Source organism: Meleagris gallopavo, chromosome Z (genome assembly GCF_000146605.3).
Source record: "Meleagris gallopavo isolate NT-WF06-2002-E0010 breed Aviagen turkey brand Nicholas breeding stock chromosome Z, Turkey_5.1, whole genome shotgun sequence".
NCBI classification, from domain to species: domain Eukaryota; kingdom Metazoa; phylum Chordata; class Aves; order Galliformes; family Phasianidae; genus Meleagris; species Meleagris gallopavo.
The window spans coordinates 6,939,501-6,955,686 of NC_015041.2; the positions used below are offsets into that span (position 1 = coordinate 6,939,501).

Here is a 16,186-nt window from a genome sequence, read left to right on the forward strand (position 1 = left end):
AAAAGCCTTTCATCAAGGCAATTTTCAGCAGACATCAGTCTAAAGAAATTTTACAGACTAATAGAGAAAGAGAGATCATGTTAAAGCACTTACCAAACTGACTAAGGACTGAGGACTGAGTAATGGGCGCTTTTAGATCCCAAGATGTTGGGGTAGTTGTAGTAGTGGTGGTAGAGCTACTATTGTTTTGTTGAGAAGTAAATTGGCCCAAACCAGGAGATTTCAGTTGGTCCAAGATTTGGGTTCCAGTAGAGTTTGCCAATTTGGAAGATCCAAGATCTCCAAAGCCAGAACAAAGAACTGCAGACTGTCAAAAAACAAGGGAACAAAATAAAAAAATAAAAACAAACAAAGGCAGGGAGAAATGGAGTTAAGTATTTTATTAATCATTTGAACATAAGCATAAGGTCAGTGCCAACAGCTGTTATTTGGCAACAAGTAAAACTTCTTCAGCTCCAGATTGCTAATTTATAACAAGTGAAAAATTCAGCAGTTTTAGCACATGCCTGGACTCTCCTGTTATTATTGATACACAGGCTGTAACTCACGTATTTCAAAAAGACATTTAATTACTAGTAGCTGAATAGATTTTCAAAGAATACAACGGCCCAATTTTAAACTCTAATAATTGTTAAAGAAGGGAAGTCTTACTCATATCACTCCAGAAAACTCAGAAATACTCATGTTTCCTCACAAAGCGGTCAGATATGTGCTTGGAAGTATCACATCACAGTTTCCTGGCATAGAGCTCTTCATTATAAATAAATGATTTTGTTCTGAGTCAACGTGTAAATGCACCTTTCTGTATTCAAAAGTTAATACAAGACTTCATGTAAACCAAAAAACAACCACCCAGCAAATAAAAGGAAAGGCCTGTTTGTATATAAAAAAGGATATTCTCAATCCCATTTCTGTAGCATTTATAACCTGAATTTTACAAATAATGAAGCATTTCATGAAACGACCATTACTGGAGACATTGCTTAACTTGTAATATTTGCTAATGAAAAGTATTTAGAGCATAAGATAATTTTACCAGACTCTGAGGGGAATAGGAGTTTATAGCACCGGAACTGCCAGTTCCTGATGTCATCTGGTTGCTGTGCTGAGAATTTGTGAAGACTAGAGCTTGGCCAAAGGTCTGCTGCTGAGAAGCCTCAAATGAGTTGCCTTCTGTCTCCTGAGTAGAAGTCACTGGCTTTTGAAGCAACGTCACCATATCAATGCTGTAAGGAAAAGTAAAGTTTGGCTAGAACTTTCACATTCTGAAACTGAAGAAAATAGTGATGGTATTAGACCCTACATCTACTGCTATCAACAGCCTTTAAGAATACTGTATATCTGTCACAGAAAAACTCTCCATACAAAGAGGAAGGAGAGAGTAAAAAAAAATTCTAGTAGCTGAGCTGTTCACCATGGTTAGAATCTAACTCATCTTTGCACTCTTTCCAAAGATTCTCAACTTTTGCAACATCACATAACATATATGATAAATACAGCCAAGCAACTGGAGACGAGTTTTAAAAGACACACCACTTTTGAATGGATCCTGCCTTCCAACATATTTTATGTACCAAATATCTACATTGCATACCACACTATCCCTCTAAAAAGAGCAAGGGATCAAAGTTCTAACCTCTATATAAGATAGGTTTGAGGATAGTAAAGTTATAAATACAGAAATTGAGTGAAAGTGTGGTGAGACTGAAGTAAGAAGAACAGCATAAATAAAAGTTTCTAGCAGGCACATATCCAAAATTACCCTACTGCATATATATAAGCAGGACAAGAAGCATGTTTTCTTATACTTAACGTAACTTATTAACCTCAACAGAAGTTTATCCATGAAAAAGTAAAGCATTTGAACGCTGTAAGAAACATACTCCCAGAATTCTGACTGAAGTTTATCCTAAACACACTGCAAGTTTGGGTTGATGAGCTGCTTCTGTCACTTCCATTACTACAGATTTCTAAATGCCCAAACATTCATTTTAATAAGTAAAAAAAAAAAAAATTACCAAACTTAAATTTATGAACTAAAATATTTTCCAACGTAACTTGAGGGAAATTCACTGGAATAATGTTCACATTAGAACAATGAACATGCAAGCATACTGCCTTTAAGAAGCAAAGGAACATAAGCTTTAGACCAATTGATGCTATGCCTTCTCCAGATTATATATCCATGTTAAGTTTTGTTACAACCTGCTTATCACAAAATAGACCTTCTAGCTAACTAAAGCTTTTCTGTGAAAAAATTTGTCAAAATGCTGCATTCTGAGCACTTTCTGAATCTAAAGAGGGAGGATTTCTATATTCTGGAGAGCAAAGCCAGTGCCTCCCTTTAAACAGCAGAAAACTTTTCTTCCGAGTTACTTCTATTTCTGCCTACAACTAGTCTTTGTGCAGAAGACAGTCTTCTAAGTACTATCCTTGTGGATTTGATAGATTCAGCTCCAAAACCATAGTCAACTATAGGTAACACAGGAACCCACAAAAGCAACTACCTGCAAGCAAGAGTTTTGCATTTAGCTTAACCAAATTCTGATGGGGGGGCTGTCCTCACATTATATCAACCCACCATTTGCTTTAGGTACTACAATCTAACACTGCTTCACCAAGAGCTTTTTAGGATATAGGAAAAATGTGCAAGAACTCACCTTTGCCCAGTAGTCACATGATTCTCTGTTGGAACAGAAGAAGCGGTAAAGACTTTCGTTTCAGAAAACTGAAAAAGATTTTTTTTAAAAGAGTATTATAATCACACATACATTCACATTTCTTTTTAGCAACATTTGAAGAAAGTCTGTCTTGGTCATATAATTTCTGATAAAAATAAATGTCAAACAACCATTACAGCCAGGTAAGTTGCAGCTCTAGCAGACAAAAATAGTAAAATTTCTGCAAAGTCTTTTCCACAGAATCAAGAATCAATTTTACTAAAGTGTTAGGAAATTTCATCTCATAAACATACACAGTGATATACCTACCTAGAGTTCCTACTAATTTGAGCAATAACAACTGAAAAGTATACAAGTAGAAACTAATGTGTCAGCTGGTGTATCATAAGCACAGAAATACCTCATGGAGATACAATTTAAGATTCTACAATACAGCTCTTATAAATCCTGTTGAATTTTAGCACACTGTGCTGTTTCCATGTACATGTTCCCACTTCACCTACTCTGTTATATATTTCAGCTCATACTAATAGTGGAGGCAGACCTACACTTGAATGTATATAGCAAGCTAGCATTCAAGGTTCCTCCTTGGCAGTTTAGCTAAGGAAAGCAATGATGTCTTAAACTGATTGCTCTACAAGCATGCCCTGGAAAACAAAGTGTTTCTACAAGTAGTACAACCAGTTCCACAGCAGAAGCCTTTGCTGTTTTCACCACTGTTATAACAAAGACCCTTAGCAGGTAGCAGGGAAGGGAAGGGCTGGTTGGCATTCTAGGGGATTAAGAGGGTCCTGTTTTCTTTTTTGAGAGTTTTCATCACAAGCAGTTTCCATGCTATTTAAGATCATGTTGACAATCTACTTATCATTACTTTGCCAAAATTAAATACCCAACAGGACTATTAGATCACAAAAATTTAATCCCACTCATGTTATACAACAATGAATTTCACTCACATGTAACTTAAACCTAACTAGAGAACAGAAATGTGAACAAAAAATATTCTTCAGAAAAGTACCCGGTCTTTATCTGCAGGCAGCATGCACCATCAGCATCTTTGACTGTTTCAGTCATTATCACACTGCTAGAACTATTTAATTATACATTTAGCTGTGTGGCTCCATTTTCCATTCAAAGATTCATACTATGCCTTTTCTGCTAGACTACAGAAACCAACATAAGCTAATCAAGTCACTTTTTTAGATTCCGTAAACTATGTCGCATAAATTTAAAAATCTCAATTTAACACCTTTTTTATTCTTTAATTTTCAGCTACTTTGCACAGTTTCTGCCTTTTAAGAGCAATAAGTAAGTGAATGCAGTACTTCAAAATCAAGTTCTGAGGAGTCCACACACAGAAATAAAAACCAAGAATGATTAAGAGACCAGGAAGAGCGCCTGCAGGCAAAAAGACTACAGGAGTGGGGTTTTTTTCTGCAACAGAATTCCCTGTAAGAAATCATAATATGCTGCTTTCCAGAAAACAGCCCTCGGTTCTGGACATACTCCTAGAATTCTTCATTCCTATTTATTTATTTACACTCCAATTCATTCACACATTTCTGTATTCAGTTTTGGGCCCCTCACTACAAGAAAGACATCAAAGCTCTGGAGTGTGTCCAGAAAAGGGCAAGAAGCTGTGAGGGGAGCACAAAGTTTATAGGGAGTGGCTAAGGGAACTGGAATTGTTCAGTCTGGAGAAGAGGAGGCTCGGGACACCCTATCGCTCTCTGGAACCCCCTGAAGTTTTGGCGAGGTGGGGATCACTCTCTTCTTGCATGTAATAGACAGGGATGGCTTCAAGTTGCACCAGGGGAGATGCAGGCTGGGTATTAGGAAACATCACTTCTCTCTAAGAGTGGTCAGGTGCTGGAACAGGCTTGCCCAGGGAGCCTGGTGGAATCAGCATCCACAGAAATGTTCAAGAAGCACTCAGATATTCAGATATTCAGATATTAAGGGCCATGGTTTTGTGGGGAAATATTGGTGGTAGGTAGATGGTTGGATGGGATGATCTTGGAAGTTTTTTCCAACCTTAGTGATTCTGTGATTCTCTTTTTTTTTTTTTTTTTTTTTTTAAAGTATAAATTAGGTGAAGCACTTGGCTACTTAGCTATATTAAAACATTTTTACTTCAAGCAGGTCAAGTCTAGCAGAAATACAAACTTCCCCCCATGACAGGCTCACTTTAATTGACTAATCTAATAAACTTAAAATTTCCCAAACATATTTATAATTATTTTTATTTTTCACTTCCAAAGTGAAGCTGGTATCTGGCCTATGACTGGGGCTCCTCTGTGCTTGAAACAGTCAAGGAAGCTGATGGTTCTCCCAGGAATCATCCACATTCAGTTCAGATACTGCTCCAAAAGACTATTTGCCAAAACTAGCAGGCAGATATTATTACTAGATACTACTAGACGGCTTTTCTGACATCCTGGAATTATTTCTTTTAGAAACAACAAAAGTCATAAAATCAAATCTCCTTTAAGAAAATACTTTGTAATTCACTCATAATTTACCTTAAGATCAAAATTAGCTTTATTTGAAATAGACTTATTTTTCACAAAAGAACCACCATAAAATCATAGATAAATACAACATAAATAGCACAAACTGTATTCTTCACTTTTTTTTTTTTTAAACCCCAGCACCCTCCATTTTTCCCCATTTGATTACAGACTCTGAGCACCACCACATGAATAAATTTCCTAGGTTACAGCGACTTCTCCAGCATTCCAAAATTAATGAAAATTAACAACAGGCTAGAGATTTCATCTGCAGCCCTTCCAAAAGTCATATGCAAACTACTCAGATGTAATAACAAATAAATATCTATCCCTAGGAAGCACTACTCAATGTTTCTCCTGTACTACAAATGCTGCACTGTACCAGCGCCAAATAAGGTAGAGAAACAAAGCCAGAAATTTTCACTATCCTTAGCCCACCACTAGCATATACAGAAGAGAAAGGGGACAAACTATGAGAAAAAAAGAACACAGCATTCGATAGCAGTAACTGATAGAAAGAAGGCAGGATTGGTGATATTTTTTTAAATTCCTCTAATTTTTCTCAAAAGACACAGCGAGGAGTAAGGAGTTGTATTTGCTAACAAACTGCTCACTCATTCCCAGGGATAATACTGGCACATCACACTACAGAAGAAGGTAAATGGAACTCATTCAAAAATAATTTTGAATTGATAGAAGATTCTTCCATAGAAGATGAAAAATGAATTGAACAGTAAGGCTTTCTCTCCTTATTTCTTGCTACCTCATTTATTTTTTTGAGCTGCCTCAGCTTTAATACAATACACTGCAACACATAATAACAAATATTACATGATAAATAAACCAAATATTTTTCAGGCATGAAGAAGTGTCTCTTACCTACTAAAGAACAAAGCCTGCTACAGTACTTCATTGCTACAGTGCACAACACGATGAAACAACATAAACGAAGAAATTAAGTGCTAAATTCAACATATTACTATGTCCTCTCTTAATATTATGAACATGAGGATAACTAATTGGAATAATTATTCACATTTCAAGCAAAAAGAATCAATAATGAATCTAAACTTTACTACAAAGTAAACTTCAGCACTTAATTACAAAAAGACTTATGATAATATGGCTTTTAAACTCCTACACAACATTAGGTGGAAATATGCAGATAATATCCATCACCATTATGCATTAAAAAACTATAGTTCACTAATACTAAATTGGGGATAAAAGTTTAAAATTTGTTACCCATACATAGGCTTCCAAGCAAAATAAAATAGTATTTCTTGATTCCATTTTATGTAAGATTAAAGCTCATCTAAATATACACTCTTTTAAAACAGAATTACAGCAGGAAACTTAAGAAGTGTCATGGCATAAACACAAGAAAGAATTTACAATGCTTAGTTTTGAAAACAATGCAGAGACTCTGAAAAGGTAAATAACAAAAGCTATCTATCTGAGAAGGTACACTTACATCCTCATTCCAGTCTTCTGCGGTCCATTCTTCTACTGAATTTTTCCATGCACCTGTTACAATTTAGGGAAGGAAAAAAAGCAGTTACAATCTGCAAGTACAATTACATATATCAAACCTTCTGCATTACAAACAATCCTATTTTGACATTAGTTGAAACACAAAGTGAAGAGATGTTGGTTGGAAACATGAGAAGCCACAGAAAATTGGTCTGCAGGTTTAAAAATCTGGGAGGTGTTTAGGGTTTTTTTTGTTTCTTTTATACTTCAGTATATGATTTCAGGAAATTCCTAGCAACTATGGTAGTGGACAGTTTGCACAAATGCATGTCTGCAACTGGTGATAAAACACTAAATATTGGCAAGAACTTCTTCTTACACCTGTCCTTGGAGACAAGGAGAGGTTATTCAGCCCCTCCATGAGTTCTCCCAACTCCATACACAATTCCATACAACCAAAATACAATCAGAGCACTTGCTCTAACATTCATAATCCTATTTTTGACAAACTCAAATTAAAAACCCAAGCTATTTTTTATCTTAAAACACATAAAGATATAATGGCAGCAGAAAAGTCACTTAGCTTCTACCATAGCTGTAAAACATTTCTTCCCAGCAGTATTTTGGCAAACATCAGAGCACAGTGCCCCATCTGCAGCGTGCAGCAAACATCAAACTGAACTAAGTGACCGTGTGGGTTTAGAAACCTACTCCCTTCCCCTAGGAAACAGCAGACCCAGACATGCACGAGCACTGAATGGACTGAAGGCCTTGCCCACCAGTATGAGCATAGAGAAAGGGAAATCAGCAACAGCTTGAGCCTTCACTCCAACTGCATAGTCACAACCCGGCAAAACACAGCAGTAAAGTTTCTGGTACCATCACCTCTGAATACGCATAAAAGTAAAAGAATCTCTACCTTAATCACATGTAAAACTAGGACCCCTTTGAGATAAATTCTTTCCAGAACAAAGCCCCCTGAAGACAGCATCAAACCCCACTTACAGGAATGCAACCATTCTCTATATCAGCACAGTCTTTGTTAGGCTTCGAGGAAGCCGCACCCAGGCCAGAGCAAGGCAGAGTGGCACCAATCCCACGTCAGGAGCAGCCCAACCACAGGGAGTTACATACAGGTCGAGAAGGGAGGGATTTTATTTTTGAATCCAAAATTATTTGGCAGGTCCTGAACAAGGTAACATCCACTCTGTGCTGGTTCAGTGGAGCAATATAAGGTTGCCTGAAACACCTCTTGCTCTTCTTTTCACTAATTGGCTAATTAGGTGTTTTGGGTTTTTTCCTGACTGTAAAATATTGATGCACTTGAATAATAACTATGATTATAGGATAGCACATCAAAATTATTATAATAGCTCAAATTACTAGACCAACTCACATTTCCACAAAAATCCTGGAAAGCAGACAAAGCCCTCTAAGGAGTATACTTTAGAGAAAGTTGATAGTTCTCCCTTCTCTCAACTAGAACAGGTTATCTTTGATGTTCATCTTCTTTAAACAGATTCATCCCTATATTTGTCCTGCCTGTATCTATCTCACATTGGACAGAGCAAGACTCATCTCTGCAGAAGATTAACACTTTGCACTACTGCCAGAAATCCAACAGTAGAGTTCGGTCAAACAAAACAAACAAAAGCCTTGGCAGATCATACTCCACTCCTGTGTTATCCCCACACACCTTTGAGAGATAGGAGCTGTTTGAAACAATTCCTGAGACGTTTCCCAAATGCTCCACAATGCTTCTTAGTGATGATGCACTTCTGTGCATCTACTCTCCTCAAATTATTTGACACAACCCCTCATTATTTTATCAATTGTCCCCGGCCAGATTTGTTACTGTCACATATTAACATTCTGTGTTCCAAAGTCAACCTGTCAGCCTCTATTTACAGCTGTTCTCTGAATTTAATCCATACTGCTAACAGTTTCATGGTATGGACAGGATTCTATTCACAAGTGTAACAACTTATTGTTCATAATCCACCTTGGCAAGACTGTAATTCCATATACTCTCTTCATAATCTTTACCTCCACGTTTTGCAAAGCATTTCTATATAACAGTTCTATTTTCCACTGAAATTATGCTTTGTTTTCAAAGAACTTTGTCAAATAAACTTCAGTTTACACTTCCTTCCATGACCACTTCCTGTTTACTTCTGCAACAAGTTTAGTTACAGAAAGATGTAAAGCCAAGAAGTACAGCACAGGGTTTTGGTACAACTTCAACTGTTTTTTTTCCAATCCCTCACTTCCAGTCACTTTTTCTCCTTCTTCAAATTATCAGCCAAATACATGTATTGGCACCCAGATTGGTTTATCTCAAACTTCTATACAAATCCTCCTCTTCTCCATTGCCGCCACATTTTAAGAAATCCTTCAGGTCATTCTAGAATGTTCCTCCTGACTTCTACTGCAGTCCTATATAAACAACTTCCTTGCAATTTTCAATTCCTTTCTATCCCATGGACAGATGATTATATTAAGAAGTAGTAAAGCTAATCATGCCCACAGTAGGGTAACCAGAACTAGATCTTGTAAGACTCTTTCAACCAAAACCATTATATGATCGGTAAGCCACCAGAATGGAATTTTATAATCTACTTTGAGAAGTGAGCACCTCCATCCTAATTTATTTTTAAGCGTTGATGCTATTTGTTGTTCGAGATCTCTCATTGCCTTGTTTATCAGAAAAAGAAAGAGAACAAAAACTCAGCATGCCAATTAGGGAAATAACAAACTGTTCTAGTATACTCCCTTTTGGAAGAGCATTGGTCATTTAGTTTCCTTCCACCTGTCCCTGCTCTTTGCCTCAAGTGTCACATCTATAAATACTAGGATGTTGAATACTTTCAACACAATTACAAGAAAATGTTATAAACCATTAAGACTCAAACTTTATTCTCTTTCTATTTCAAGAACATTAAGTTTTTAGATCCAGAGAACCAACTAGCCTTTCTATAAAATTACACAATAATGCCTATAGAAAAACCTCTCAGGCTGCCAAGATTCCTCCAACGTCTGCAATGATTCAGGTTAAGAAAGTCTGCAGCACTTTGAGAGCATATATGGGGCAAACTACATTTCAGAAACAAATCATGTATTCTTTTCAACTGAAAATTTTGAAGTCAATCCTCTCACAGCACTGACTTAAAGAAAAATGACTCCGAATTTCCCAAAGTATTTAAATTTGTACGATGAATTCATTTTGACACAAAAACTGGTCTAGCTTCTCCAGGTAGTTGCCCACTATTCTAATTCCCTGTGTAGCTAAAATGAGCTAATTTTGTTTACTTTGCAGATCAAAGGAGATATGGGCTTATCTCACATTTACTAGCCCACTGCAGGCTCTGCATACAATTATATGCCTCATCATTCACATAATGAGTATTTCCACATTATTATGTTATTACTGGAACTAATTACATTTGTAATTAACAACACAGATCTGTAAAGTAAGAGGAACTAATTTAAAAAAAAAAAAAGAGAGAACTAATATTTATGATTAACAAGCCAAAACAACAGCTCAACTTTGTTCATCTCCCAGCCCCACATCTCCTCTACCACTGTATGCTTCACCCCTTATTCCCTTCCTTCCCAGCACTCCCACTTCTGCTTTTAAACTACTACCATAACTGCAGTCTCTTCTTTAGTGATGCTTTAACGTGCTTTCTGGACAACAGTTGAAAGTGCTTCCATTCTTGATAAGACTAAATAATTATATGCTAAAGTCTACTTTTACTGAGGGTTTTTGGTTGGTTGGTTGATTGTTTTTTTCTAATTTCATTTTATTTTTGGGTAATGGGGAACAGATTAGAGACTTTTCTGATATTCCAAGGACTTGCCTAAAGAAGCAGTTTTATAAAGCAAAACTCTCTCCCTGAGCTGACATATACAGTTTTGTCAGCTATGGCAACTTCTTGCTGAAAGTAAAGGGAGATTAGCAGTAAAAAGGCACTCTGAGTCTATAAAGAATTTTTACAGTAAACTACATCAAATTTCCACCCATCAAACTATTATGAATGAAACTCCCTACATTGACAAACATTTCCTACAATGCAGGAAACTCCACTCATACAATCACTCATTCATAGCCCCTGTCACAGCCAACAAAGCCAAGGAAACCTCTCACTATGCTCCCCAAATTCCCATATATGCCTTAAGCTATTTTGTTGAAATCCTGTGCTTTTCTCAGTGATGTCTGTATGGTACAACAGCAAAAGCAGATGTGGCATTAAAAAAAATGCAGACACAAGCTAGCACATTTTCAGTTTCCAGTGATTTACTTAGCAGCAAATCCCTTGTACATGGATTCATGCACTACAGGCATCTGTTTAGCCACATCCAGCCACTCTATTATTCCTAAGTAAAATTCTTCCATTACTGAAGACTGAGGAGATACAATAAGAAACAGAGTAGGCATACAATAGCTACGCTGGTTACAAAGATAGTCAAAATATTCAAGCTCAGTTAGGAAGCAGAATACAAGTCCAAGCTGTAAACCATAGCCTCCTAGCTGTGTTCATCAATGATTAACCAGAGAATCTGTTCCTGTCTCCACATGCCTTTCTTGAATATTTCTTTAGTCAGTTAACTTATTGTTTCTCCAGTACTTGTGACAATAAACCCTGCACTATAGCACCACATCATTTTAACAGTAATTTCCTGAAAAGATGCCATGTTTAGCAAGAACTCCCTTTCAATAGCCATTAAAATACTCAGCACCACCCTCTGACACGGGACTACCAGGCAGTAAAGAGTGACAAGAAGCTGTCCATTAAGCCCATCTAGACAATAAGCCTGCTTTTAGCTTCTCTGGTTAAGTGAAAAAATGGCTTTTATGAAGTTGGTAAAGCTGCATCTCAAGAGCACTGCAACGCTAAACAAAGAAAACATTGGTCTCCAGTATCAGTCTTTAACACTTGCAAGGGTGTTGTGAAAAAAATCAAACAATGAAAAAAGAAGAAAAAAGAAAGGTCACCCCTTCTGGCTGTTGATTTTTTTTTTATTTTTTAATTTGTTTGCTTAGAGTGGTAGTTTTCTTGTTATTTTATTTTTTAAAAGTATTCTTCTGTCAGTCAGAAGTTCCCAGGTGTGGATAATAATAATGTCATGGACCATGACATGTCTTGGCATCATGACACAGGCTCTCCTTTGTCTTCATCTCCTGCCATAGAACATGGGAAGTAGCAATTCATCTTGCTCTTTTCCAAATCATAGATAACCAGGCCACATTCTTCAGCTCTGAATCACCATGAGACCAAGTTAAGAGGTTTATTTCCAGACTGTATTGTCTATTGCCCTTAGCCAGGAGTGTACATTCCACGAAATTTCATTTAGAAACACACATATGGATGCCTCAATCCTCATGGAGGCAGATTGTGTTTTTGGCTCCCATCCAAGTGCCCCCTCTTGTGCTTTAGTAATTACTTATTTTCGAAAGGTGTCAGATATCAAACCTCTCCTCCATACTAGAGACTCATACGCTCAGGTTCTTATCCTGTATAGATGGGGCTTCCAAAGCCATCTCAGTGTCACCAAGTGAATTTACACTCAGCAACAGTTCTTCCATTTCTTTCTTTATTCTTCCATTTAGGTATTCAGATGCTATGGCTCAGTGCCTGTGAACCAATCACTTTTAGTGTACTTATACTCTTAACTAAATAATGTGAGATCTTAAGCCATATTTAAGATAACTAAACAATTCTTCACATACAAGGTTCTTCCAGTAACTCTTCAAATCCCTTTGAAGGGAAAAAACTGCAATTACCTTTCACTCTGTTCAAGCCAGAGTTGCTTGAGCTATAGCATGTGCTCTGCAACTTTAACTTACAGTTAATTTAATTCACAGTTTCACAAGCTAACAGAATACTAACAGAATGCTTATTTTAACTGCAATTTGCTACAGCTCTTCATTCCAACCCTTTCACTTCTGGAAGCATCTTACCAGTTCCATCATCTGCATCATTCTGACCAGTCTCCCAAATCTCTGATTTTGTCCCAAAGCCATCAGTGGCAGAAGACTCCATATAGTCTGCGGGGTTAAATGTCCTAGAGTTTTAAAAGTCGAGAAATGGAAGAGAATACATGGGTCATTCATTGAACACAAGTGCCATTATTTTTAGCTGCAGTTGTGTTAGATTCGACATCTTGATTTCCACATGTTTATCTTGATATTTTGTTTTCCAAAAGAAAATTTTCCTCTAGCAGCAGACATGGATAAAAAAGGGAAAAAAGAGAAAAGAATAGGAAGGGGAAAAAAAAAAAAAAAGTAGAGGAGACTGTTGAGAAACTGAACCAAAACCAGAATTCCTGAAAAAGCAGTCAACAACAAACCTATTCCCCCTCATCCTATGACAAAGTTTATACTGTCAGCATTAAGCCTTCCTCGGTTGATAATTTCTTGGTGGCAGATTGATGAGAAACCAGTATTGTGTACTTTAAAAGCACCAGAATTGTGCAGGACAGCAGTCAGAACACCACTAAGATTATTTCAGAAGGCACTCTTGACACCAACGCCAAAAAACAGATGCCTGTAACAGGTGAAAAGGACTAATTCAGAAAACTTCCTTTCAGTTTATCATCAAAACTGTGAACAAGAAGGACTATTAGAGAAGTAAGAGTAGCCTTCTGTTCATTGTGACACCACTGATGTTACATGAAGTGTCATTTCAAGCAAACACTAAAAGTAGTGGAGGTTATGCTTCTCTGAATCAAGCTATTCTGACAAAACTGAAAACAATTTTTAGAACTAATGATAAACTTCCTTTGATTCTGTCTTAGAGCACATGCACGTCCAAACAGATAAGGCATGAAAGCTCAAAAAAAGGAGAACGTTTATAATCACTAGTCTGTTTTATTTAGGGCTCACATGCTTCACATTACACTGATACAAATATTTTTAAATTGGCTTTGGACAATAACCATTTCAGAGAACTTTCAGCTTCCTAGGCACTATGTGGCTATTACTTATAGGTACAAATGAATTTGAGTTTGACACATTAACACTGAGTAAACTAAGATTAGGATAGTCCAATTGGAAATACTGAATTAAAATAATCCAACAGCGCCGTGAATTTTTGCATCCATGCTGATTTACTCTACATACAACAATACTAATACATACAGTGGCAATCAATATTGCTGCTGAGCTTGACCCTCCCCAAAATCTGCGCTCTGCATATTTCTTACCCCATGCCTTGGGCTGAAAACCTCCCCGCTCCTCTCCCTCTGCCACGTCCAAACCCTAGGAGAGAAAACACCATTTAACAGCAAAAGCAGAGAAGGAGCCAGTCACTAGTCTGTCACATAAGAAAAGACCATGATTGAAGAGAAAACCACTGCAATTAGTTAAATATATATTCTCACAGGAGAACATTTCCCTAATATATGCAATCCTGGACAACCTGGTCTAGTGTTTGATCTAGCAGTAGGCAACTCTACCCATGGCAGGGTGGTTTGAACTAGATCATCTTTGAGGTCTCCAGCCCAAGCCATCACTTAAGTCACAGTTTACTGAATGTTTCAGCAGGACTTGCAATTTTTTTTGCTAGCTTTTCTGTGTGTAGAGAAATAGCACAAAATTCTAACAACAGGACTTACCTAAAGCCTCATTCCCAAAGGAGGCTGCTATTCCCAAGTCATTGGACGATGTTCAAAAATTTGTTTCTACTTTCTCACTCTTGCCTTAGAGGCTCTACAATCACAGCCCCCATGCATGCTCAGAACTCTCCAGAAATTCCCTGTCAATTCCTGCCTGTGAGACAAGGGTGGGGGAAAGAAGGAACGCACAAAGGAAGTACTGCTTCAACAGAGGTCATCCTTACCTGTGACCCCAAGCTTTACTCCCTTCCCTACACTCAGAGTTTTGCAAATACAGCCACAGATTAACCAGAAAACAACCAACAAAATAGTTCACTCTTGAATGAGTTTTCTGAATCAGATCCCTCCTTGCTATCTGCCAGAGAACTAGTCACCTTCACATTTAGATAGTTCACCAAAAATCAGGTAAACAGCTATCACAATGCCTTCCTGCTTTTGGATGTTTTTTTGTTGTTTGGTTGGTTTGGCTTTTCTTTTTTGGCTTTGCAATCTTCAAATGCAATAGGAGACAATCAGCACCAAATTCCTCTCTGCAGTAATGTCAGTTTATGCTGCTTAAAGAGTATAACTAACAGTACTCTAAAAAGACCTATATGTGTTTTCCAGCATAATGGTCAATGTTTCCAAAAACTTATTTTTTTCTTGTGGTAATTCACATTTTGCTATTCTTCAATGGGTATTTTTAGTCTCCCCCCAAAAGAGAACAAATGATATAGCAGTAGCTCATTGCATCTTCCATTGAGATTGAAGGAACAGATTTTCTTACAGTCATTCAGCATACTGAGCAAAAAGCAAATAACAGACATTACAGAAAGAATAAAGTTACTGCCCTGTCTCATACAAACGTTCATAAAATTTCTTGACATTTCTTTCCACTTGGATCTGCAAGCAACAGCCCAAAATAAAGTCAATGTAACTTAGTTATTTCTGTTCCAGGAAGCCAGGACTAGAGACCTATGCTTAAAGGTGATTCCAACTAACATTCCTACTACTATCTTATCCAACATCATAATTTTAAATGAACTATTTAAAATATTCTCCTGTTTTCCTTAAGCTTTTAACTCTGTGAATACTGTTAGTTCTTTTCCTTCTTTCCAGAACACCTCTCTCAGTCAACTAGGCTCACTCTGGCTATAACTTGTTTTCATTTAAGTTCTCCAGCATTCATTCCAGAAGAGAAACAGGTGTTGAGGTTTTTTTGTCTCCAGTAAAATGTATTGGGGGTTCAAAACTTCTATAATCAGAAAATCAGCTCTGGTATCTCTCCTCCATGGAAACAATGGCTCATACACTTCATTCAGAATGCTTCTTCTCCTAATCACATACATACTGCTGGGAAGCACGAGATAAATGTGGGATTATCCATTAATTCTGCCTATTTTGTAGAACACATCTTAGATTTCTGAATTTAGGACTAAGTACTTCCCTAAGAACACATACTCCACCTCAACACTAAGATTTCCATGCTGAATGGTTTGGATTAGTCAAAGAAGCATCAAGATTAAAAAAGAGGCGAGAAGAATACACAGATTGGAAGAGCAGGTAATACCCCAAAGATGTGCTCATCTCAGACTACACAGCAGCTGGACAGCCCAAGCCTCTGTTCTGGAAATGCAGATCAAGCCAGTCACAAGAAGATGAGGAGATAAACGCCTACCACTTATGAATAGGTAACAAGGCAGATGTCTTCTGGGTATTCCATACTACAGAAATAAACACTGAGGTTTATCTGTAGAAATTCAAATAACCTTTCTTATTAATTATCATAAAGCTAGAAGCACTGGCTCAGTTTTATATACTGTATGTGCTCTAATAACCATTTGGAGAAGCAAATGGAGAAAACTTCCAATTCCACACATAAAATGAAAAGAAATAAGTGACTTATGTTAAAACAAAACAATAAGA

The 16,186-nt window shown here is 37.1% G+C and overlaps 1 protein-coding gene and 1 non-coding gene across 6 annotated transcripts in view; both read right to left on the reverse strand.

Annotated features, from left to right (window-relative positions):
• The window catches only part of UBAP2 (ubiquitin associated protein 2), a 583,216-nt gene extending 569,254 nt beyond the window's left edge, over positions 1 to 13,962 (reverse strand). For all 5 annotated transcript variants that reach the window (XM_019610313.1, XM_010725215.2, XM_019610312.1 and 2 more), the window contains exons 1-6: positions 13,871 to 13,962; positions 12,627 to 12,730; positions 6,666 to 6,718; positions 2,661 to 2,728; positions 1,037 to 1,226; positions 94 to 307 (exon numbers count right to left, since the gene is read on the reverse strand). In XM_019610313.1, the coding sequence (XP_019465858.1) occupies positions 94 to 307; positions 1,037 to 1,226; positions 2,661 to 2,728; positions 6,666 to 6,718; positions 12,627 to 12,730; positions 13,871 to 13,944 (703 nt within the window). In that variant the 5' untranslated portion in view covers positions 13,945 to 13,962. The remainder of the gene's footprint in view (positions 1 to 93; positions 308 to 1,036; positions 1,227 to 2,660; positions 2,729 to 6,665; positions 6,719 to 12,626; positions 12,731 to 13,870) is intronic.
• LOC116217576 lies at positions 660 to 743 on the reverse strand. Its single transcript, XR_004162269.1, has one exon. It is a non-coding gene; the product is annotated as a small nucleolar RNA SNORD121A (small nucleolar RNA).
• Positions 13,963 to 16,186: the final 2,224 nt, after the last annotated feature.